General features: G+C 38.6%; 1 protein-coding gene across 1 annotated transcript; it reads left to right on the top strand.

The window, feature by feature from the left end:
• Positions 1-692: 692 nt before the first annotated feature.
• LOC311262498 (WD repeat, SAM and U-box domain-containing protein 1) lies at positions 693-26,271 on the top strand. The gene is made up of 11 exons (XM_084361919.1): positions 693-1,290; positions 9,801-9,988; positions 10,603-10,689; positions 13,300-13,393; positions 14,845-14,878; positions 15,021-15,061; positions 15,442-15,548; positions 16,107-16,136; positions 19,764-19,940; positions 24,820-24,954; positions 25,061-26,271. The coding sequence occupies exons 1-11, from the start codon at positions 893-895 to the stop codon at positions 25,210-25,212; spliced, it is 1,443 nt and encodes a 480-aa protein (XP_084218045.1). The 5' UTR covers positions 693-892; the 3' UTR covers positions 25,213-26,271.
• The last annotated feature ends 271 nt before the right edge of the window (positions 26,272-26,542 follow it).

Here is a 26,542-nt window from a genome sequence, read left to right as displayed (position 1 = left end):
CCATTCACCCTGTTACAAGACACTGTAAGACACACAACATGATTTTAAAGTAAAAAAGTTACATGATGTATCTTCAAATGCAACTTTGAGATACTTGTTCTTTAGTATTTACATATTTGCTGCTTTATACCTCTACTCCACCTCAGCGGGAAGCATTATACCTTACTTTATTTCATTAATGAACAAATTATCAAGCATATTGGCCATTTCCCTTCCAGCCAGTCAGGGTGTGAGGACACCCTGTTTGAAAGGCTGAAGTAATCCAATCAGGGCTGATATCAGATTTTCACATCAAGATCATAAAGAGTTCACGATAGTGAGTTTATTGTGATACAATGTATAAATAATATTACATTTTAGTGTGTGTTGTGTCTCTTTTTTTGGCAAATGAATAACAATTTAAGTGTAGGGAGTCTGAGAGGAAGTCTCACCACAACTATGTATTGTGAGTACTTTTACTTGAAGAATATTTGTATCTTCTCTTATTATTGTAGAGGCAGTGAATAATAAGATCATTTCAGTCAATTTCCTGTCGTGGTTCAGTTTCTTTAGTAGATAATATTACATTACAAGTCATGGAAAACTTCACCATAAACGTTGTGTAACTCCCAGTGACTGAGCGTCACATGACTGATAACAGCTATGTGAGATAAAACAGACTTTATAGCTGAGCTGGAGGACGAAGTGCCTCTGACACCTGAGGAGCAACACTTTGTGCTGAGAGGTTTGTAGTTTTTCTATTTTAACTCAACGTGTGATTGTCAGGACACACAGCTTCCTGCCCGGTGCTGATCCCTCCTCTCCTCTTTCCTTTCACGGGCGGATATTTGAGCATTTTGCGCCACCTTGTGAGAGAAGCGCTCCCCCAGCAGCGTGAAGCCTCTGTGACAAGATGGTGTCACTGGCTGTCACTCTGCAGCAGCACACGGACGAGGTGAGCTGCTGCGCCTTCTCTCCATCCCTCCTGGCCACCTCCTCCGGGGATAAGACCCTCCGCGTTTATAACACCGCGGACTTCTCGGAGCTTCCCTTCTCTCCTCTGTCGGGTCACGGTTACGGGGTTCACTGCTGCTGCTTCAGCTCGTGTGGCAGCTACCTGCTCAGCTGCTCCACGGACGGCTCGGTCATCGTGTGGGGCTCGGGGACAGGTGAGGTGTCCGCGGTGCTGCAGCACCCGGCCCGCAGTCCGCTCCGAGTGTGCGCACTGGCGCCGGACTCCTCCCTCCTGCTGGCCGGGGCCTGTGATGGCACCGTGGCCCTCTGGGACTTCCCCTGCAAGACACTACGCAGGTACAGTGTGGCCCAGTGTGAATCACACCACATCATCTGTTACAGCTGTTATCTTTAATATGACATAATAATAATGACATAATATCTCAAAATGATGGCGTAATATCTCAAAATGATGGCGTAATATCTTCAATATGAAGATAAGCATCAGGGCCATTTCAGCCAGTGTGAAGTAAAAAGAGATCCTGTTAGTCATTATAATGACAAATTATCTTATTTGTTTCTCAAATAATAATAACATGACTCACTATCTCAAAATGATGGCGTAATATCTCAAAATAATGACTCACTATCTCAAAATGATGGCGTAATATCTCAAAATGGTGGTGTAATATCCCAAAATGATGGTGTAATATCTCAAAATAATGACATAATATCTCAAAATGATGGCGTAATATCTCAACATGATGGCGTAATATCCCAAAATGATGGTGTAATATCTCAAAATAATGACATAATATTGCAAAATGATGGCGTAATATCTCAAAATGATGGCGTAATATCCCAAAAATAATGACATAATATTGCAAAATAATGACATATCTCAAAATGATGGCGTAATATCTGAAAATGATGGCGTAATATCCCAAAATAATGACTCATTATCTCAAAATGATGGCGTAATATCCCAAAATGATGGCGTAATATCTCAAAATAATGGCGTAATATCCCAAAATAATGACTCATTATCTCAAAATGATGGCGTAATATCCCAAAATGATGGCGTAATATCTCAAAATAATGGTGTAATATCCCAAAATGATGGTGTAATATCTCAAAATGATGGCGTAATATCTCAAAATGATGGCGTAATATCTCAAAATGATGGCGTAATATCTCAAAATGGTGGTGTAATATCTCAAAATAATGACATATCTCAAAATGATGGCGTAATATCTGAAAATGATGGCGTAATATCCCAAAATGATGGTGTAATATCTCAAAATAATGACATAATATTGCAAAATGATGGCGTAATATCTCAAAATGATGGCGTAATATCCGAAAAATAATGACATAATATTGCAAAATAATGACATATCTCAAAATGATGGCGTAATATCTGAAAATGATGGCGTAATATCCCAAAATAATGACTCATTATCTCAAAATGATGGCGTAATATCCCAAAATGATGGCGTAATATCTCAAAATGATGGCGTAATATCTCAAAATAATGGCGTAATATCCCAAAATAATGACTCATTATCTCAAAATGATGGCGTAATATCCCAAAATGATGGCGTAATATCTCAAAATAATGGTGTAATATCCCAAAATGATGGTGTAATATCCCAAAATGATGGTGTAATATCTCAAAATGATGGCGTAATATCCCAAAATGATGGCGTAATATCTCAAAATGATGGCGTAATATCTCAAAATGATGGTGTAATATCTCAAAATAATGGCGTAATATCCCAAAATAATGACTCATTATCTCAAAATGATGGCGTAATATCCCAAAATGATGGCGTAATATCTCAAAATAATGGCGTAATATCCCAAAATGATGGTGTAATATCTCAAAATAATGACTCATTATCTCAAAATGATGGCGTAATATCCCAAAATGATGGCGTAATATCTCAAAATAATGGCGTAATATCCCAAAATGATGGTGTAATATCTCAAAATGATGGCGTAATATCTCAAAATGATGGCGTAATATCTCAAAATGATGGCGTAATATCTCAAAATGGTGGTGTAATATCTCAAAATAATGACATATCTCAAAATGATGGCGTAATATCCCAAAATGATGGCGTAATATCTCAAAATAATGGTGTAATATCCCAAAATGATGGTGTAATATCTCAAAATAATGACATAATATTGCAAAATGATGGCGTAATATCTCAAAATGATGGCGTAATATCCCAAAAATAATGACATAATATTGCAAAATAATGACATATCTCAAAATGATGGCATAATATCTGAAAATGATGGCGTAATATCCCAAAATAATGACTCATTATCTCAAAATGATGGCGTAATATCCCAAAATGATGGCGTAATATCTCAAAATGATGGCGTAATATCTCAAAATAATGGCGTAATATCCCAAAATAATGACTCATTATCTCAAAATGATGGTGTAATATCTCAAAATAATGACTCATTATCTCAAAATGATGGCGTAATATCCCAAAATGATGGCGTAATATCTCAAAATAATGGCGTAATATCCCAAAATGATGGTGTAATATCTCAAAATGATGGCGTAATATCTCAAAATGATGGCGTAATATCTCAAAATGATGGCGTAATATCTCAAAATGGTGGTGTAATATCTCAAAATAATGACATATCTCAAAATGATGGCGTAATATCCCAAAATGATGGCGTAATATCTCAAAATAATGGTGTAATATCCCAAAATGATGGTGTAATATCTCAAAATAATGACATAATATTGCAAAATGATGGCGTAATATCTCAAAATGATGGCGTAATATCCCAAAAATAATGACATAATATTGCAAAATAATGACATATCTCAAAATGATGGCATAATATCTGAAAATGATGGCGTAATATCCCAAAATAATGACTCATTATCTCAAAATGATGGCGTAATATCCCAAAATGATGGCGTAATATCTCAAAATGATGGCGTAATATCTCAAAATAATGGCGTAATATCCCAAAATAATGACTCATTATCTCAAAATGATGGCGTAATATCCCAAAATGATGGCGTAATATCTCAAAATAATGGTGTAATATCCCAAAATGATGGTGTAATATCCCAAAATGATGGTGTAATATCTCAAAATGATGGCGTAATATCCCAAAATGATGGCGTAATATCTCAAAATGATGGCGTAATATCTCAAAATGATGGTGTAATATCTCAAAATAATGGCGTAATATCCCAAAATAATGACTCATTATCTCAAAATGATGGCGTAATATCCCAAAATGATGACGTAATATCTCAAAATAATGGCGTAATATCCCAAAATGATGGTGTAATATCTCAAAATAATGACTCATTATCTCAAAATGATGGCGTAATATCCCAAAATGATGGCGTAATATCTCAAAATAATGGCGTAATATCCCAAAATGATGGTGTAATATCTCAAAATGATGGCGTAATATCTCAAAATGATGGCGTAATATCTCAAAATGATGGCGTAATATCTCAAAATGGTGGTGTAATATCTCAAAATAATGACATATCTCAAAATGATGGCGTAATATCTGAAAATGATGGCGTAATATCCCAAAATGATGGTGTAATATCTCAAAATAATGACATAATATTGCAAAATGATGGCGTAATATCTCAAAATGATGGCGTAATATCCCAAAAATAATGACATAATATTGCAAAATAATGACATATCTCAAAATGATGGCATAATATCTGAAAATGATGGCGTAATATCCCAAAATAATGACTCATTATCTCAAAATGATGGCGTAATATCCCAAAATGATGGCGTAATATCTCAAAATGATGGCGTAATATCTCAAAATAATGGCGTAATATCCCAAAATAATGACTCATTATCTCAAAATGATGGCGTAATATCCCAAAATGATGGCGTAATATCTCAAAATAATGGTGTAATATCCCAAAATGATGGTGTAATATCCCAAAATGATGGTGTAATATCTCAAAATGATGGCGTAATATCCCAAAATGATGGCGTAATATCTCAAAATGATGGCGTAATATCTCAAAAGGATGGTGTAATATCTCAAAATAATGGCGTAATATCCCAAAATAATGACTCATTATCTCAAAATGATGGCGTAATATCCCAAAATGATGGCGTAATATCTCAAAATAATGGCGTAATATCCCAAAATGATGGTGTAATATCTCAAAATAATGACTCATTATCTCAAAATGATGGCGTAATATCCCAAAATGATGGCGTAATATCTCAAAATAATGGCGTAATATCCCAAAATGATGGTGTAATATCTCAAAATAATGGCGTAATATCCCAAAATGATGGCGTAATATCTCAAAATGATGGCGTAATATCCCAAAATAATGACTCACTATCTCAAAATGATGGCGTAATATCCCAAAATGATGGCGTAATATCTCAAAATGATGGTGTAATATCTCAAAATAATGGCGTAATATCTCAAAATGATGGCGTAATATCTCAACATGATGGCGTAATATCCCAAAATGATGGCGTAATATCCCAAAAATAATGACATAATATTGCAAAATAATGACATATCTCAAAATGATGGCGTAATATCTGAAAATGATGGCGTAATATCCCAAAATAATGACTCATTATCTCAAAATGATGGCGTAATATCCCAAAATGATGGCGTAATATCTCAAAATGATGGCGTAATATCTCAAAATAATGGCGTAATATCCCAAAATAATGACTCATTATCTCAAAATGATGGCGTAATATCCCAAAATGATGGCGTAATATCTCAAAATAATGGTGTAATATCCCAAAATGATGGTGTAATATCTCAAAATGATGGCGTAATATCCCAAAATGATGGCGAAATATCTCAAAATGATGGCGTAATATCTCAAAATGGTGGTGTAATATCTCAAAATAATGACATATCTCAAAATGATGGCGTAATATCTGAAAATGATGGCGTAATATCCCAAAATGATGGTGTAATATCTCAAAATAATGACATAATATTGCAAAATGATGGCGTAATATCTCAAAATGATGGCGTAATATCCCAAAAATAATGACATAATATTGCAAAATAATGACATATCTCAAAATGATGGCATAATATCTGAAAATGATGGCGTAATATCCCAAAATAATGACTCATTATCTCAAAATGATGGCGTAATATCCCAAAATGATGGCGTAATATCTCAAAATGATGGCGTAATATCTCAAAATAATGGCGTAATATCCCAAAATAATGACTCATTATCTCAAAATGATGGCGTAATATCCCAAAATGATGGCGTAATATCTCAAAATAATGGTGTAATATCCCAAAATGATGGTGTAATATCCCAAAATGATGGTGTAATATCTCAAAATGATGGCGTAATATCCCAAAATGATGGCGTAATATCTCAAAATGATGGCGTAATATCTCAAAAGGATGGTGTAATATCTCAAAATAATGGCGTAATATCCCAAAATAATGACTCATTATCTCAAAATGATGGCGTAATATCCCAAAATGATGGCGTAATATCTCAAAATAATGGCGTAATATCCCAAAATGATGGTGTAATATCTCAAAATAATGACTCATTATCTCAAAATGATGGCGTAATATCCCAAAATGATGGCGTAATATCTCAAAATAATGGCGTAATATCCCAAAATGATGGTGTAATATCTCAAAATAATGGCGTAATATCCCAAAATGATGGCGTAATATCTCAAAATGATGGCGTAATATCCCAAAATAATGACTCACTATCTCAAAATGATGGCGTAATATCCCAAAATGATGGCGTAATATCTCAAAATGATGGTGTAATATCTCAAAATAATGGCGTAATATCTCAAAATGATGGCGTAATATCTCAACATGATGGCGTAATATCCCAAAATGATGGCGTAATATCCCAAAAATAATGACATAATATTGCAAAATAATGACATATCTCAAAATGATGGCGTAATATCTGAAAATGATGGCGTAATATCCCAAAATAATGACTCATTATCTCAAAATGATGGCGTAATATCCCAAAATGATGGCGTAATATCTCAAAATGATGGCGTAATATCTCAAAATAATGGCGTAATATCCCAAAATAATGACTCATTATCTCAAAATGATGGCGTAATATCCCAAAATGATGGCGTAATATCTCAAAATAATGGTGTAATATCCCAAAATGATGGTGTAATATCTCAAAATGATGGCGTAATATCCCAAAATGATGGCGAAATATCTCAAAATGATGGCGTAATATCTCAAAATGGTGGTGTAATATCTCAAAATAATGACATAATATCTCAAAATGATGGCGTAATATCTCAACATGATGGCGTAATATCCCAAAATGATGGTGTAATATCTCAAAATAATGACATAATATTGCAAAATGATGGCGTAATATCTCAAAATGATGGCGTAATATCCCAAAAATAATGACATAATATTGCAAAATAATGACATATCTCAAAATGATGGCGTAATATCTGAAAATGATGGTGTAATATCTCAAAATAATGACTCATTATCTCAAAATGATGGCGTAATATCCCAAAATGATGGTGTAATATCTCAAAATAATGGCGTAATATCCCAAAATGATGGCGTAATATCTCAAAATGATGGTGTAATATCTCAAAATAATGGCGTAATATCTCAAAATGATGGCGTAATATCTCAACATGATGGCGTAATATCCCAAAATGATGGCGTAATATCCCAAAATAATGACTCATTATCTCAAAATGATGGCGTAATATCCCAAAATGATGGCGTAATATCTCAAAATAATGGCGTAATATCCCAAAATGATGGTGTAATATCTCAAAATAATGACTCATTATCTCAAAATGATGGCGTAATATCCCAAAATGATGGCGTAATATCTCAAAATAATGGCGTAATATCCCAAAATGATGGTGTAATATCTCAAAATAATGGCGTAATATCCCAAAGTGATGGCGTAATATCTCAAAATGATGGTGTAATATCTCAAAATAATGGCGTAATATCTCAAAATGATGGCGTAATATCTCAACATGATGGCGTAATATCCCAAAATGATGGTGTAATATCTCAAAATAATGACATAATATTGCAAAATGATGGCGTAATATCTCAAAATGATGGCGTAATATCCCAAAAATAATGACATAATATTGCAAAATAATGACATATCTCAAAATGATGGCGTAATATCTGAAAATGATGGCGTAATATCCCAAAATAATGACTCATTATCTCAAAATGATGGCGTAATATCCCAAAATGATGGCGTAATATCTCAAAATGATGGCGTAATATCTCAAAATGATGGTGTAATATCTCAAAATAATGGCGTAATATCCCAAAATAATGACTCATTATCTCAAAATGATGGCGTAATATCTCAAAATAATGGCGTAATATCCCAAAATGATGGTGTAATATCCCAAAATGATGGTGTAATATCCCAAAATGATGGTGTAATATCTCAAAATGATGGCGTAATATCCCAAAATGATGGCGTAATATCCCAAAATAATGACTCATTATCTCAAAATGATGGCGTAATATCTCAAAATGATGGCGTAATATCCCCAAAATAATGACATAATATTGCAAAATAATGACATAATATTGCAAAATAATGACATAATATCTCAAAATGATGGCGTAATATCTCAAAATGATGGCGTAATATCCAAAAATAATGACTCACTATCTCAAAATGATGGCGTAATATCCCAAAATGATGGCGTAATATCTCAAAATGATGGCGTAATATCACAAAATGATGGCGTAATATCCCAAAATGATGGTGCAATATCTCAAAATAATGACTCACTATCTCAAAATGATGGCGTAATATCTCAAAATGATGGTGTAATATCTCAAAATAATGACTCACTATCTCAAAATGATGGCGCAATATCTCAAAATAATGACTCACTATCTCAAAATGATGGCGTAATATCCCCAAAATAATGACATAATATTGCAAAATAATGACATAATATTGCAAAATAATGACATAATATCTCAAAATGATGGCGTAATATGACAAAATAATGACTCACTATCTCAAAATGATGGCGTAATATCTCAAAATGATGGCGTAATATCCCAAAATGATGGTGTAACATCTCAAAATAATGACATAATATTGCAAAATGATGGTGTAATATCTCAAAATAATGGCGTAATATCCCAAAATGATGGCGTAATATCCCAAAATGATGGTGTAATATCTCAAAATAATGACTCACTATCTCAAAATGATGGCGTAATATCTCAAAATGATGGTGTAATATCTCAAAATAATGACTCACTATCTCAAAATGATGGCGTAATATCTCAAAATGATGGTGTAATATCTCAAAATAATGGCGTAATATCCCAAAATGATGGCGTAATATCCCAAAATGATGGTGTAATATCTCAAAATAATGACATAATATTGCAAAATGATGGTGTAATATCTCAAAATAATGGCGTAATATCCCAAAATGATGGCGTAATATCTCAAAATGATGGCGTAATATCTCAAAATAATGACATAATATCTCAAAATGATGGCGTAATATCTCAAAATGATGGCGTTATATCCCAAAATAATGACTGACTATCTCAAAATGATGGCGTAATATCCCAAAATAATGACATAATATCGCAAAATAATGACTCACTGTCTCAAAATAATGATCTAGGATCTCAAAATAATGAATGACTTATCTCAAATAATGACATAGTATCTCAAAAATAATTAATGAGTTATCTCAAATAATGACAGTATATCAGAATAATGACCTAATATCTCAAAATAGTGAGTCTGTATCTCAAAATACTAACATAATATCAAAATAATGAATGACCAGATGCAGTGAAGTGAGCGAGGCCAGTGTCGTGGCCTGCTGCTTCGCTCCCTGTGGCCAGATGTTTGTGACCGGCTGCACCCGTGGGGACCTCAAACTCTGGGACATGGACATCAGCCTCCTGCATGCTCAGAAGGATGCTCACGACATGGGAGTCACCTGCTGCAGTTTCTCACCCCAGTTTAGAATTGGTGAGTGCTTAGTTCGTAAAGGGTCAGTTCAACCAAAACACAAATTTTCACTTATTTTCACGTCAATGTCTCGACATGCAGATAGTTTGTCTGTTGATGATTTTAGATATGTTCTTCTGTCTGCCACCAAATTCTCAGCCCATGAAGGGTTTATGAACATTCAGTTCAGAAACATTAAAATTCAAGATAACCTCTTTTGAAGATACATGATTTTCACTGGACAGGAAGGGTATGACATATTGCAATCTGAAAAGTAACTTGAGTAAATGTACTTTGTTACATTCCACCTTAGTTCATTACAGTACACTAATTCATTATGCACAGTTAGCATTTCATTAAGAGCAACCTGTTGCATTTTATCCTTGAATCAAAATCACTTTTATATGTTTGTTCGTTGCCACATTTCAGGAATAAAAACCATGTTTTTGTTAATGGAGTCTGGCTTTAATGCAAACACTTATATTTCTGCCACATACAGGGTAAAAGAAGCTTGTCACGTAATGTTACACTTCAAAAACAGACCGTCAGATTAAATTTGTCTCCTTTAGTTATTAAACCCAGTCAAGCATGAGAACATTCAGGAGGAGAAAATGTGTCTGTTTTTTGTCCTGCAGACGGCTGCTGTGTGGAGTTTCGACTGGCCTCCTGTGGCCAGGACAGCCAGCTGAAAATATGGATTGTTTCCCAGCGTGAAGGAGCAGGTAGGCCGACCTCACTGCCCGCTTCCCTCAACTGAAAGCTCTCTCACTCCATCGCCCCTGAGATAGAGAGAGAGCGAGAACCCACTGACTGCTTTAACCTTGAAATCTCTCTGTAGAATAGAAGATTTTATTAGTGTGTGTGGAATAAATCAGCTGCAGACTGACTCATTAATAATGGATCGCTTTAAGACATTCTGCTGAAATACAGCAGAGGACCGTGTGTGGAGAAGAGTTTGGAGGAAATCAGGTGCATATATCCAGTGTGACATTTATATCTTGTACGACCGGCAGCAGAACAAGAACATTTCGTGTACGCTCACAGCTTGTGTAACCAGCCTGCAGACTGTATTCCTCTTAGTGTGCGAACACGCCATGTTGATAGTTGCCGTGGTAACTGTTGTTTCCCACATGTTGTCCCACATGGTGACCCGCTGTGGTTCATGGGGATTATTTATCTCTGAGCATAACAATATCTTCGTTTCATTTCATGAAGATGTAGTTTTTCATATACTGTTCTAATATGTGCATTAAGGAGTACACGCTTTAAAGGAACAGTTTAGCCAAAGATGAAAGTTATGTCATTATCTGCTCACCCCCCAAGTCGATGGGACGTCAGGGGAAGTTTCGTAGTCCACAAAACATTTCTGGAGCTTCACAGCAAAACAATCAATCAAACTTTATTTATGTAGCCCCTCTCAAACAAATCAAAATACAAATTCAAAGTGCTACAAGTGATTGAAAAAACATGGGATATTAAGTAAACAAAAATGGATTTAGAGAGTAATGCACACCACTTGCAATAACATTAGTAGTTAAAAAAATAAAACTAAAATTATAAAAAAATAAATACAAGCAATAACAAAAGAACCATAAAGATAAAATATGACATGTAAAAGATGATTTTAAAATGTTAAAATGGAATAACATAATAATAACAAACAGTAAAATATAAATACAAATCTATGTAAAATATAGATATAGATATAGATAAAATGGAAATGATAAAAAACAAGTATATAACATTAATATATGCATAACGTTAAAACCACAAAATTGTAAGATGCTACACAGAAGCCAGACTGAAAAAACTGATGTAGATGGAGACTTGTTTTAAACCATAGAAAAATCATCAACAACAAAAACTAAAATGGCTCCATATAGCTCATCCAGCTCCATCCCAAATGTCAAATTTGAAAGGTGTTATTTATAACTTTGAAGCTCAGTCGAGCTTATGCGCCCACTTCACACAGGGTGTGCGCTAACGCTCTTAGCTTAGCAGCTAAAGCGAAGATTTCATCTTATAAAAATGTGTAAATAACGTCCTGTCAATCAGTTTGACATCTTGGGACTTCTGGAGACTTGAATAACACCAGACGAGCTGTAGGAGCAATTTTATGGGTTTTTTCAGACGTTTTTTAATGTTTTAAAACAAGTCCCCATCTACTTAAGCTGCTTAGGAGACCGCTGCTTTGCTGTGAAGCTCCAGAAACGTTTTGCGGACTACAAAACTTCACACAACCTTCCATCGGCATGGTGGTGAGTAGGTAACGACAGAATTTTCTTTTTTTAGGTGAATTGTTCCTTTAACCCACTTTCATTGTGATATGAGAAAAAGAGTGAAGTGTAGATGATTCAGGAAAGCCACGGGGCCGGGTTTGAAGGTGAGCTCAGTCTGTATGGAACATATTCAAAGTCCCTGCTTACTTTGTGCAGCAGCTCCATGTTTTTATGGCTCCATATCCAGAGGAAATAGTCGTATTTCCAGGTCTGTTCGGGAGCTTAAATCATTCATGTTGTCAGTTTTGCAGCCGTTTCTTTCCACCCAGCAGCATATGTTGACTACTTGATTGTGCATCACATTTGTTTTATTTTGATGTCTCAGGTGTTCATTTAAATTTTGTCAGGTTTAATAATGCATTTTTCTCCCCTCTTACTCTGATGTATTGGTGTTTATCACATCATGAATATGCATGAAAATAACACATTAGCCTCCCACAGAGCCTGAAAACAGTATTTTTACTCTAATGGAGAGGTGGGAGGTTAGATTTAATACACGTGTATTTACAGGCTGATGATTTAAATACTGCTACAGACCAATTAGGTTTGGCACCGTGAATTATTGCTCCATGCGCCAAAGTGTGTCTTCGTATGTGAGGCGGTGAATGTCTCAGGTTCACAGCCGAAAAAAGAAAATCTTTTGTTTTCAAGCAGCTGTCAGCGGGTGGCACAGCTGCAAGCCAGCGAGAGGGAGGAGAGTTATTGACAAAAAGTTTGTGCGTGTGTGCGGTGATGCGCTTTGAAGTGTGCGCTTGTCAGTTCCAGAGAACATATTTTAGGGTTTTTGTCAATTTGCAGGAGGTCGGTAGTGAAACGAATACAGACAAGTTTATTTCATGTTTTTTGTCAGAACTTGATTTTTATTTTTCAGTGACTTCCTATCACCCATTACAGTTTTACATAAAGATTTAAAACATAAAGATGAGTAAAACATAAAAAGATCAATAAATGAAATTGTAAAATAAGATGATAGGAGAGTTAACCTTTCCTTCGTGTGTGTGTGTGTGTGTGTGTGTGTGTGTGTGTGTGTGTGTGTGTGTGGTCGACCCTCAGCCTGTGTCATGAAGCTGCTTCACACTCTCACCAGCCAGTCGGCTCCAGTTCTGTCTTGTGCCTTCTCCTCTGATGGAGAGCTGGTCGTCTCGGGGTAAGAGACACACAGAGCAGCACTAATAAACACCTCCCGCGTCGTTCGGTAACTGAATATTGACTTTTGTGGCAGTCAGGGCTGACGTTCTGTAAAGTCATTTGCTGTATTATTTGCTGTGAAATCACTCGCTCATTTGGGGCGAATTAGTTTTAAATTAATCTCTCCTCCATGTTGAAAACGCGCCTTTTTTTCCCTCAGTGCTGTAAACAGCAGATGCCACTGCTGAGCACTGATCCTGCTGTTCTCTCTATCGGCCACAGGAGGAGTGTGTTATCTGGCTTCAGTTCAAACAGAGTGAAGGTTAATCTGTGCTCTGTTTGTAGTGCTTTTGTTTGACGAGAGGCCAATTTTCATCTTTTATTATTATTATTATTATTATTATTATTATTATTATTATTATTATTATTATTCTATAATCAGAGGTGGGAAGTAACGACATACAAATGCTCAGTATTTATTGAGTATACATTTTAAGCTTTTAACTTATGCTCCACATGTTTTAACACAAATATCTGTACTACAGATTACTCCTCCTTAAATTTTCAAAACAGGTTCCCTACTTTAGTTTTAATGCATTTTAGGGGAATCATTGATTATTTTCATTTTGCATCATTGCACGGCGCCTTCCCAACATCACAAGACTGATTTCAACCTGTCAGCAGACGTAGCAAGACGAAACTGACAGAGAGTGGGAGCTTAATGGGGAGAAAAGGCTTTGAGGGGGATTATCGATTATTTTTATTTTGCGTCATTGTAGGCCAACTTCCCAACATCACAAAACTGATTTGAACCCATCGGTGCATATCACGCACGGCGGATAGAGCAAGACGAAATGATGCAAAAGACGTAACAAGACAGAAACAGACAGAGAGGGTGACTGGAACGGGGAGACAAGGTGTGTGAGCGTCTTGTATCTGCAGAGATCCTGCATCCTGCACCCATCCTGGGAATGAGACTCATTTTATGGACTAAGCAAATCATTAATTGCAGCCCTAATGCATACAGATGTTAAGGTTACACAAAAAGGGCCCAAATGCAGACAAAATGCAAGCTTTACTGAAAAATTGACAGGCAGACGGAAAAACCATGATCCAAAGAAATACAAAACATTAAAAAACGAAAGTACAAAAAATAGAAAACGTGGGTAACTCGGGCAGGAACGCAGGTGAAACACAAGGAACAAACCTAGCCCAAACACCGGGAACAACACAGACAAACTGACAAAGAGAGCTGACTTAAATACACAGGAAGCTAATCAGGAACAGGTGAAACTAATCAGGACAATCGCAAGGAAGGAAAACAAGACAAAGACAGGAAGTAACAAAACATGAGACATGAGGATGAACTTTACAAAATGAAACAGGAAACAATACCCAAACCAAAAACTTAAACCATGACAAGAGATTCTCCAAATGAAGCTGACTGTGTTTACTCTCGTTATTCAACAGCTCAGTGGATAAAAGCGTTGCAGTATATGATGCGGTAAGTAAAACACTTTGTTTAGCTTTGCTGCTTCAGTTAACAGTGACAGAGGCGATTTCCAAACAATAAATCACAGCCACAGTAAACACAGAGATGCCAAACATTCCTGTTTTGTCCATGTTTGTTTGCACCTTGTTTACAGAACCTGGGAACCCTGCTCCACACTCTGAAACAGCACGACAGGTAAATGACCCGACCTCCCGCTGCCGTGCAATCTCAGCAGCCATCAGACAAACAGCAGAAAAGGTATCCCAGTGTTTTTAGATCAAAATTTGTGATTTTTGCCTGATTAGCTTCTCCCAGAAGCACAGGGTGCGTGCAGTGATGCAATAGTATATTCTCCAATGCTGCTTTCCAGACAGTCATTGAAGTGGCACCGCAGGTAGGCACCAGCAGAGCTTTGAAGTGCATGAAAGGATTTAAGATACTGTACGATCTAAGACTCTTTTTTTTTTTTTTAAGGGTAGATTGAACCTGACTTTAAAAGCCGATCTCTTCCTGTGCCAGTTTTAGTCTGTCATGCACACCCTTCACACTTCTGCTCCTCTTCCTCCTCCCTGCAGGTACGTGACTGCTGTTGCTCTGTCTCCCACCATGCCGTGGATTGCAACCGGCTCCATGGACAGAAGCGTTAACGTGTGGAGAATAGGAGATGGAGTCGGCACCACCGGTAAATACTTAGCGGGGAGTTGTTTAGGTTGGCGCTTACAAATGAGCAATCACTCCACTTTTTTAAAACAGACTGTTTGCAGTGGTTCAAAGCCCAGAAGCCATTCGGAGTGCCAAAGCCTCCCAAAAGAGTGTTTTGGGAGATATCCAGCAGGAGAAGCTCCCATTACATGTGCGTTGCTGTCTGGCTACGGTGTCTAGAGGAGGAATTGTGATTGATGTTTATTGGTGCAGCGGGCCAAACTACCACTGAGCCTCAGAGAGCTGTTGTTATGGAGGTGAATCCTCTCAAAAAGCCAACATGAAAGAAAATATTTGGAATACTAAATGAAAAGGTGCAATCGTCAGACATCTGGAGGCCTTGAAGCTTCATCGGGGCAGCTCCCCAGCTGCCATTAGTCAGGCTCATGTTGACAAAGCAAATTCCATCTCAGTGAAGATCGGCCTTTTTTGTATGTCTCTACCTTGCTCTCTCTCTCTTTGTCTCCCTTTTCCTTTAATCTCGTTTCTTCCTCTCCTTTCACATATTAAAGTTATTCTCTTTTATGTTTTTCTGCAGCAGCTGAATCAAAGGAGACAACGTGCCAAGGTAAATAAATGCATCACTCATCCTCAGATATCTTTAGTTACACTTTGAGCTAAAAAAACCCACTGCTGTTTTATTTGAATGTGACTGGTTCAGATATCAGAGTCTTGTTCAGGTGTTTTGGAAATGTAATGTCTCGATCCATGGAAAGCTTTTATTGTTGTAGCGCACTGTCGCTTATTTTTATTTATTTTTTCTTCTGTGCTGTATACCGTGTTGTGTGAACCCAACAAAGGTGCTTCGGTGAAGCTAATGGGATCCAAAAAAAAATAAAAAATAAAATGAAATAGCTACCGTCTGGCGTTAAAGGATAAGGCTGCAATTATTCAATGTTTTTCCTAATCCCATGAAAAGACTGAAACCAACAATGTGTCGGCCTGTTTCTCACCACTTTCACAAGCCCATTTGCTCTGACTGAATTGTTTAAAACGGGTCACACATATATAGTTTCATTCTCAAATGATCCCATTAACTGTTTAATGGATTGCTTTGAAATTTGGTGCAAGCGTTGTTGTCCCCTCAGGATTTAGAAGAAACATACTATGGTTTATGAATAAAAGTAATGACATTCCCATCAGCCACAGCTGTACTTTGTGTTTAGAGCTGATTTAGCAAGTGTTAGCATGCTAATATGCTTAACCAAGATGGTGGAGATGAAGCATGTTAGCATGCTGACGTTAGCTCGGAGTCCCAGTGCCTGTCAAGCCAGCAAGTTTTGCTACATAGAGCAGCTAGCTGTAACTTTCAACATGACAATTTAAAGGGGCTCTGTGGAGCTTCTTTGTTGTGTTGGAAGCCGGTCATTAGTTTATGTTGGCAGACTTCATTTCTAAACTAACGTTTGCTACTGTTGGTCTCTGCTAGGAGAGCAGGGAAAAAGCAGTGCAAGATATGACTAACTCGTCACCAAAATTGTATTTAAATGTCCCCTACACAACCATATTCCACCCTTTTGTGGCTGATAAATTCCTTCCTGTGATGTCACTCAGTGGCTAAATGGAATTGTGGGTAATGTAGGCGCTAATTTTGAAAAGCGGTCCACTGGTCTAACATTGCACTCCTATAACATGGATGGACTTAAAATGGACAGTTTAAAAACATATGATCAAAATAGATTTAGCAAAACCAGAGATATAATTTTCTTTATTTGACGCATTGTTCTTCTTGTTCTACATTACCCACAATGCAACTTAGCCACTGGGTGACATTACTAGAGTCAGCTTCCTCTGGAGCCACAAAAGGCCTTATTACACTTTTCTGCATATGCAGTAGTGCTCCCCAAGACTAGTAAACACACTCTAATGTGGAGTTCCCCTTTAAGTCACTTAATTAGACCTCCTCTCTAAATATAAGGCTTGATTGACATCTTTCTCTCCCTCCGGGTCGTTTAGTTCTGATGCACCTGTCAAGCTTATTAGTGCACAGAGTGTGATGAGTGTGAACTCATCAGGGGGTCTTTAGTTCAAAGAGTTCAAAGCCTCAGTTTCAAATGAATAGAGTGTTGATCTGACATCAAGTCTCCTGGAAGTTTCTTCTAGATACGAGCTCGTTTTTTTATTGAGGTCTACGGCACAGAGAAATAAGCTGTCAGGCTTCAGCTGACAAAACATATTAATCAGTTCTTTTAGAAAACCAGACTTCTCCTGTGAATAACGGAGGTGATGAGGAGAGCTTCACATGTGCGTCTGTCCAAGTAATTAAGCAGCACGGTCTGCAGTGAAGCTCCGTGAGGTTTTCATGCTTTTGGCAAACTGTTTCCATGACTCAGCCTCCCAGACTGGGAGACTCCACACTCTATCAGAGTCAGGAGGTGGTGTTACTCCGCTCAGTGTCCTGCAGACCAAATAAGTGGAGATTTCCACTCGGTGCATGTGCAACTGTGCTTGGGGCAGGATTCTGTTTTTTGTTGCATAGTTGTGCTCTTGCCCAAAGAAGGAGAAATCACTTTTCAACAACATGGCAATTTCTGTTTAGTTTTTTTTGTTTTGTTTTTTTAAATAAATGACCCCACGTTGGCCCCATGTTGACGATTATGGATATTTCCAGTGCAGCTGCAGTAGAGGGCAATGAGAGCACATTTTTATGTTAGTGGTTTGCAGTGGCAGTCAGCTGATTAGTCCACCTCTTTGGTTTGGACTGAAATATCTAAACAACTACTGGATGGCTCAAGGTTTAAAGGGACAGTTCACCCCAAAATAAAACATACATCCAGATTGTTTTGTTTGATTTGCTGAGAATGTTTTTTTGTTTTTTTGAAAAGTAAGTACAGTAGCCACTCTGCCACGCTAACTGCAGTGAATTAAATTCCAGTGGAAATAAAAACAAAAGATATGAACATTTGAATCCCTTTCTCTGTGAGGAAGTCAGTGCAAGGCACTCTTTGTTGATGCTAACATGGAAGGTTACTGCTTTAGAGCAAAGATCCATGTTTCCACGTGCACAATCAATAATCTCAAGCCCAGCCATTAAAGCTGCACAACACAGCCACGCCACCAGCCGTTACTGTTACAACTAACGCCCCATGCTAACCCTTTTCCCTGCCAACCTGGGAAAATTCCTCCTGAGTGCAGCTGTCTTGTGTTATCCTCCATGCGCCACATGCCCAGGGCTGCATTGTCCCCGCTGTAACCCACGAAAAGACATTATCGTCTGGACACACAGCAGGAAAAGGCGAACAAACGGAACTCATATTAGCTCAACACTCCAAAAACATTCATTGCAGGAACTATTTTCTTTCTACCAAACAACACCCGGCAACCATATCTTTCCACAGAATGGCCGAGAGGCTAGTTAACCAGCTAACGTCATAGCTGAGACGAAGAGGACGACGTTAATGTTTATTTTCTGTGGATTATCTTGAGTTACTGGGTCAAGAGACATTGCTGTTGAGGGTTTTTTTGGTTTTGTTTGAGGGTTTTTTTTTGGTGCTTTGAGCTCCACAAGCTGAGTGCGATCTAGTTCTATTACGTTCGAGACAAGGCAGACATCTCTACGGCTTCTGTCTCCAAACTTGGCAACTCGCTCCAAAGTAATCCAGAAAGATAAATAGCACTACAGCTAAGATGACAAATATGTATTTTGGATTTTGGGGTGAACTGTCCCTTTTAATATATACCTTCCTGGACACTCAGCACAAAGGAAAAATACGCATTGATCGGTGAGATGAGGTGAGGGGGGCTAACGCTAACATGTGGTTAGCGTGGTAATGAGCAACACCTCCCAGTCGTCAGGGTTATCCTTCACGTGGCTAATGATGGGCGATGGGAACCACGCGGCTGCTGTGGGGTGTCATTAACGTTGGCGGCTCACAACAGGCCAGTTTATCTGGGCCCCGTATGATAAATGACGGCCGCTCGCTCCCATAGTGTCACGTGAAGGTTGATGAGCCGCATGCTGGCAACACAACGCTGGGTTTAATTTTCTTTTCTTTGGCAGGGCAAGGATCAGTGTGTGCGTGCGTGTGTGTGTGCAGGAAAGTAATTGTCACCCTCCATATCAGCACTGAGGGAGTGTGTCCTTTTCTGTGGAGTGTGAGGGGAAATTGTTTGTTTGCATCAGATAAGTTGTGTTGCAGGAGACGGGGGTATAATAGCAGAGCACTTCCTCCCTTCCTGTTGTATGTTTTCGCAGGAAGGAAGTTGCCGGGTCACTCCAGGCTGCTGCTCGCTGATTGGTCGGAGGAGGATGTGCAGACTTGGCTGTGCGAGGAAGGACTGCAGGAGCTCGTCAGCATCTTTAAAGCCAACAACATCGACGGAGCAGAGCTCAGCCGGCTAAACAAGGAAACGGCCGCCGAGCTGGGAATTGGTGAGGACAGAATGTAAAACGCAGTCATGCACATGAGTGTACAGTACACACACACACACACAAACACACACACACACACACACACACACACTCACACAAACACACACACACACACACTCACAGGGACGCTGGTTTTCAGTGTTTTTGTAGGGATTTACAGTTTGATCCTAAAACATGACAAGCTCGAATCGGATAGCGTGATATAAGCCTCTTTTTATCGATGCTCTGATTTATTTTTTTTCCCCCACGCACACCAAACTCTCCCCCCAAATAGTGATCTGATTTATGGACGTGAGGCTGCAGCTTTTCTATCTGCTTATACAATCACAAATCATGCTGCGAGGACAGGAACCCACAGGATGACCTTTACGTCACAAACAATGATAATCCCTCTGAAAATAAGATTAGTCCTCTCAGGGTCGTCCAAGGTCTCGGTGTGGAGAGTCACTGTACAAACAAAAATATGGCTCCAACACTAAAGTACAGCAGCAAACAATGTACAAAAGTCAGCGTCATTTTCTCCACTGAGGCAATCTGTTATGGTTAGCTTAGCTTATTTTAGCTTTTAACAAATTGAACAGATGTGAGATATAAGATGTAACGTGTTAATGAATGAGCTTTAAAAGTGCTTTTAGGGGATTTTGTTACCCTGAGACAGAGCCAGGCTAGCTGCTTCCCCCTGTTTCCAGTCTTCATGCAAAGCTAAGCTAACCGACGTTTTCACATTTACTATACGGATATGACAGTGGTATCAATCTTCTTATCTTGCTCTCGGCAAAAAAGTGAGTAAGTGTGTGTCCCAAAATGTTGACCGATTCATTAAAGGAGCAATTTTTAAGATATGGATGACATTTTACTTTAAAGGGGCACTATGTAGTTTTGGAGAAGAAATTCAAACTCAGAATTTTAATATTTACAATATGGACGAGGTAATTAGACAAACTCAGAAATATTTATTTTTTCCATAACTGAATAAACTGAAAATAAGGTCCCCAGAACACTGTTTGAAGCTAGAAAGGTGGCAGGGTCCGCCACATATAAACAAAGTAAAACAGTAGGAAATTGTGTTGTCCTTTTTAAGGTCAGTTTGTTTGTTCAGTTTATTCAAAACGAAGAGAGTTTGTTTAGGCGTAAAAATCTTTCTCTTCTAATTAACATGTCTTCCCCAAAACTACATAGTGCACCTTTAAAACATTTAAAAACATTATCAACAGATTGTGAAGAAACAACTGTGCTGACATCCACTGCAGTAAGAATGCTAACCAGCTAGCCCCGTCTTGCCTCGTAATACCACTTTGTACCAGCAGGAGGCAGCAGTCACCACATTATAGGGATAGTTGCAAAAAATGTGTGTGTATCAGTCGATTGTTCAGACACTCATAACTATTTTAAAATGCACCTTTGATCGGCATGTGAGTAACTCGGTTGTGCACAAAAATCACACACAGTTAGTGAAATTGAAGAAAAGCCTTCTGAATAAAGTTCTTCATTGTCACAGCTGATCTCTCACCTCTTCTTCTTCACACAGTTCTCTCTTGTTTGTCCTCGCCACTGATTAAAACCTAATCATTTCCTCTTTCAATAACACATTTTGGGGATTTTTTTATTGACCTTGTGTTTTGTGTCCTTGTTGCAAATTTGAGTGCTTTCAATGTTTCAAGAAGTCGTATCTCGAATTCTAATGAGAGACACATATTTTAAGGGGAATTTAACAGATAGTCGAACGCTTAGAGAAGCTGTTTTTACTCTGATTACGGTTACTTGGTGCCAACTGTAATCATGTAACGAGCTTCATCACAATCACGACAATAACGCCCTTTTTGACGTCTGTTGTTTGCTTTAATTGGACAGCGGTAGACGCAGTTAAAAAACAAAAGTAAAGACAACTTCCCTCGGCTGCTGCTCAGCGATGCAGAGCATGTCGGCTGGACTGAGCCGCTCTCTTCCACGCGTTCAGCATGGAGGACGGCTCTCATCATTACCACAGAACGAGGACAGAGGAAACGTCACATTTCCTGTCCTTTTTGTGCTGCGCAACCAACAGCGATCGTTTTCCATGCATGCTGTTAGTTTAAACGTGCGCACGTGCATAGACACGCACGTGCCCACGCGCACACACAGTAAATTAGATTCCAGCGCACTTCACTTGATGAAATATTCATGAATCTTTGAGTAAGAGGAGGGAAAAAAAGTTCCACTCGGATATAATTCAGTGTATCTCTGCGGAGACAGCCTCATTCTGCAGTTTTATTGTAGCGTCTCATCAAATTATCAATCTAAATGTAAAGTGGACAGTATAGCACTAATGGCTGGTGGGAACTTATGGAAACCTTAAACCCTGTACAGCTGTTAAGTGCAGTTTTTCTATCCAGGATTAGTTCATTGGATGAATCAGAGAGCTTAATGGGTTCAACGTGTTTCACCGAGAGAAGACGTTTTGATTAAGCACTATCACTTTTCCCCGAAGGATTCAAGCTACTTGTGATTGCGACAGCAGGCCTCCACTCTGCTGCGTCTGTCTGTTTTAAACTTGAATGCAGGATTTTCAGGGCACTGAGTTCACGGTAAAGAGGTAGCCACATTCTTGATGCTTTCCTCCCTGCGTCTCTGCTTCCTGCTCTGTGAATGAGTAAAAAAAAAAAATCACGAAGGTCTGATCCAGTTTCTACAGAACATGGTTCCCCTAAACATCAGGACATATGGGAAAAAAGGTTTTGAGTACAGCCATGCATGTTAAAATGACGCTAAAGTATTTATTTCAATTCAAACTACGACACAGACTCCGTTATTCTATAAAACAAATACTATCCAGAAGTCTCTCATGTGTATTAAATTCGCAGTCATCAGACGAAGCTGGAAGCCGTACTTTTATCGCTTCTTCCAAAAATTATCTAATTTAGTCTGGCATTCCCGACATCATTTCCAAAGTCATAAACTCAAACCTCAAACCAGATGGTTTATTAAGCATCCTCAGCAAATATGACTGCATGACGAACAGCTTAGACGCTTTATATCTTATTCCCTCATCAGCACTGTAGCTGCCGTTGAGGAGGTCTGTGGCGTGTTTCTCCGGGAATTTGGGGCTTTTAGCAACACCAGGGAGTTTAGATTCTGAAGGTGGATATTTGAAGGCTGATTCCTGTATTATTACTTCATTATTATACTCAAGGAAAGGCTGCTAACTTTAGCTCTCTCAAAAAACTGAGCAACTGAATCTGGAAGCTGTAGGCTACATGTAAGCTAACCCCGGAGTATGAGTGGCACTAAAACAGAGTTTGTTTTATAACCATCATCATATTACAGGTACTAATCTGACAGACACAAAGAGATACATCACTATACATCCTGCAGACAGCTGTGTTTAATAAAGCAAAACACCCACTTTCAAAACAAATGAACATACGAGCCAGAGCAGGATCGGTGGTGCTCATACCGCTTTTGTCCACAGGGGCCGCCAAGAGCACGGATCAGTGCTCGGACGTCTTTTCGCCCTCTTTTCAACCAGCTAAAATGCGGTTTACAACATCATTGTGTCGCAAAACACAAATAATTTGTTCATTTGTGGGTTGAAAGAGAGACGATACAGTGTGAAGAGTGCAACATGTGGTCTACATAAAGACGTACTTTCAACACATTTAATGTGTCATATAAAATGTCATAAATATGGAACAATATCGGCTGAACAGGAAGCTTCCAGGACATCGTAACCGGATGCAGTGCTATAGATTAATATAAAAATAAGACATTGTCTTCACAGGGTTCGAGTCCGACCTGTGGCCCTTTGCTGTATGTCATCCCCCCCCCCCGTCACCTCTCAATGCTGTCCCATCAATTAATCCATGAAAAGGCCAAGAAACAAAAAAAGACAACATCGCAGCAGCAAAATGAATAAATAAATAATTAGGCCCCACAGTCCCCAGCCCTGCATCACTCAGTGTTTTAAACCACCCATAGCTTTATCTGGATCAGCACCAAAAGTTAATGGCGTCTGCTCTGCGCCGAGACCCATCCTCCATCCAAGTTAAATGGAAGCCTGTTCACTATTTTTTATGTAATCTCAATCCAACCAATAAACAAATGAACACGAGTGAAAACATGACCTCTGAATAAAAAAATCAGCCTTTTGAAATAGATATAACATGTTGGAAAAAATATATTTCTACCCGTCTGGCTTCAGGTTGAAACCGGTAGACAATTTATACTTTGCTGGGAATACTGTGACAGGGAGGGATTACCTTGGCTCGTCTTTAACAATAAATTTGCAACTTCGAATCGTGAATCCAGACCACAAAATGTCACTGCAGCTGCTCTCACTCACTGTATCTCTGTCTGACCTGCACCTCCGCAGCACCGCAGCTACACACCGACACATCACTAATCATGTGCGGCTGGAAAGGTCCTCCCTCTACTGTCGCTGGTGGTGAAATGTGCAGCTGATGACAAATTCAAAGGCTGCCGTCAGCGTGCGGAGTGATTTTCTTCTCTTTTGAGCGTAACAATGAGCGACTTTGAGCTACAACCCACACAAAGACACCTTGCCCGAGTTGTGAAGCCATCGTGACACAGTCGGTGCGTCTGGTTCTTTGTGTGTCGGCACAGATTGATCGAGCAGAGGTCCAGATTTACTCCTGCGTTTGTTTAATCTGAGAGACCCCGAGAGGACGGAGTCAGTCTGTCGCCTCGCTGATTGGGCTTCACACAAGAACATTAGTGGAATAAGTTGGTTTCTGTGAAGTCTTTGATGATAAATTAATGGTTTAATGTTGGATACAAACAATCTCTGCTTCACTGCTTCTTAAGTCAAAAGACACTGCGCTGCGTGTGATGTGATTTGGCCGTCGTACTGAACAGAATAATGAGCAGTGTGTCGGTTTCTCAGAGTCTGTGGGCCTCCGCGGTCGTCTCACGAGGAAAATCGAGTCCCTGAAGGCAGAGCAGAGCGGCTCAGACGCCCCGGATGAGTTCCTGTGTCCAATCACCAGAGAGCTGATGAGGGATCCAGTCATCGCTGCAGGTTAGACGACAAATGCTGAAAAGTGCTCAATTCATTCTGTACAGCTCTGTTCCTCCAACAATGAGAACATTATCATCTCATATTAAGTGTCATGTCTGCTCCACAGATGGTTATTCTTATGAGCGAGACTCCATCGAGAGCTGGATCAGGGGCAAGAACAAAACCAGCCCCATGACGAACCTGCCCCTCCAGACCACGCTGCTCACGCCCAACAGATCTCTGAAGACGGCAGTCACACGGTGGCAGTCGAGCCAGTAGACAAGCAGCTCATTTTTAGATTTGCTTGCCAGAATCCAGATTAACAGGTACTTCATCATTAAACAGGAACAAGCTCATCTGATAACAAGCGCTCTTATTATCATCAATCGAAAGAAGTAATTACGATTAATAGAGTTTTGCTCAGAGTCAGAGTCGACAGAATGATCAGAATCTGAAGTCTCAGATAAGCTAACGGGTGTTTGGTTAAATACCTGCATGCAAGCCAGTTGTAAGATGTAACACTGTATTTTGGAGACGCTCTCTAAAAGCAACAGTGTCATTCTTCCTCCTCTCACAAATAAAAAGTTAAAGTCTTAAGCAACAAAATGCAAAACTGTTCAATACTCTCAGGTAGCTGATGATGCCTAACGTTAGCAAAACAGATATTGCTGCACATGGTCGTGGTTAGCTTACTGGCTTTATAACTGTAGTGTGTGCGCTATTGTTCGACCACGTTTTAGCCTCTGCTGTTATCCTTTAATGCTAAAAGTGGTTCAGCAAAAAGTCACATAAGCTCACTTTAATAATGGGGTTAAGGTTGTGTAACTTGACAACCACTTGCTACTGGTCGTAACAGACCTACAGCTGTAGCAGCATAAGGTTATGGTAATGTTTTCACCTGTGTCCATTTGTTGGTGGCTGGTTTGTGAGCAGGATTACACAAAAACTACTGAATGGATTTCAATGACACTTGGATGGAGGACTGATTGAATTAAAGGGGACTGTTGGGCCTTGGTGGAGGTGTGCGCTCTACCGAGTACCATTCTAGTTTCTCATGAATTCAGATTTTAATTTGTGAGAGAAATATCGTGTTATTTTTTACTTTAAAAAGTTACATTGGCCTGTAATTGCAAATTGTGGCCACAGTGGCCACTGTTCAGCAAAACTCCTGCGCTTTAAGAGCTTTATCGATCATCTGCATGACATCCTGCTTTCTGGTCAGTAACCAAACATCTGATCTGTTTAATGTTATCACTTCTGCCAGGTCCACTGTGATTATTAAATATCCTCTTAATGAGACAGACTCTTGTTCTAAAAATAAAATTCAGCAGACCAGTTTGTTTTTTCCTCGGTGGGTCTTTATTTCTCTCTCCCATGGTGGCTATGGCAGTAATGTTCTATTACAGTATGTGATCACAGCTAATAAAGCTCACAATACTGAAAACATGGCAACAATTGCATTTAACGTACATATTAAAATAGAGCTGATGGCACTGTGCCCCAAAACCATTTCTGTTTTTTATAGATTTTTTTTTTTTAACTCTGTAATATAAACTGCAATTGTAGCATGCACTTAAGCTAAACATTATTGAGAATCATAAAATGTCTT

This window comes from Pagrus pagrus (assembly GCF_965226575.1).
Source record: "Pagrus pagrus genome assembly, chromosome: 9".
Classification (NCBI taxonomy): Eukaryota; Metazoa; Chordata; class Actinopteri; order Spariformes; family Sparidae; genus Pagrus; species Pagrus pagrus.
This window is presented reverse-complemented; position numbering and strand designations above follow the sequence as displayed.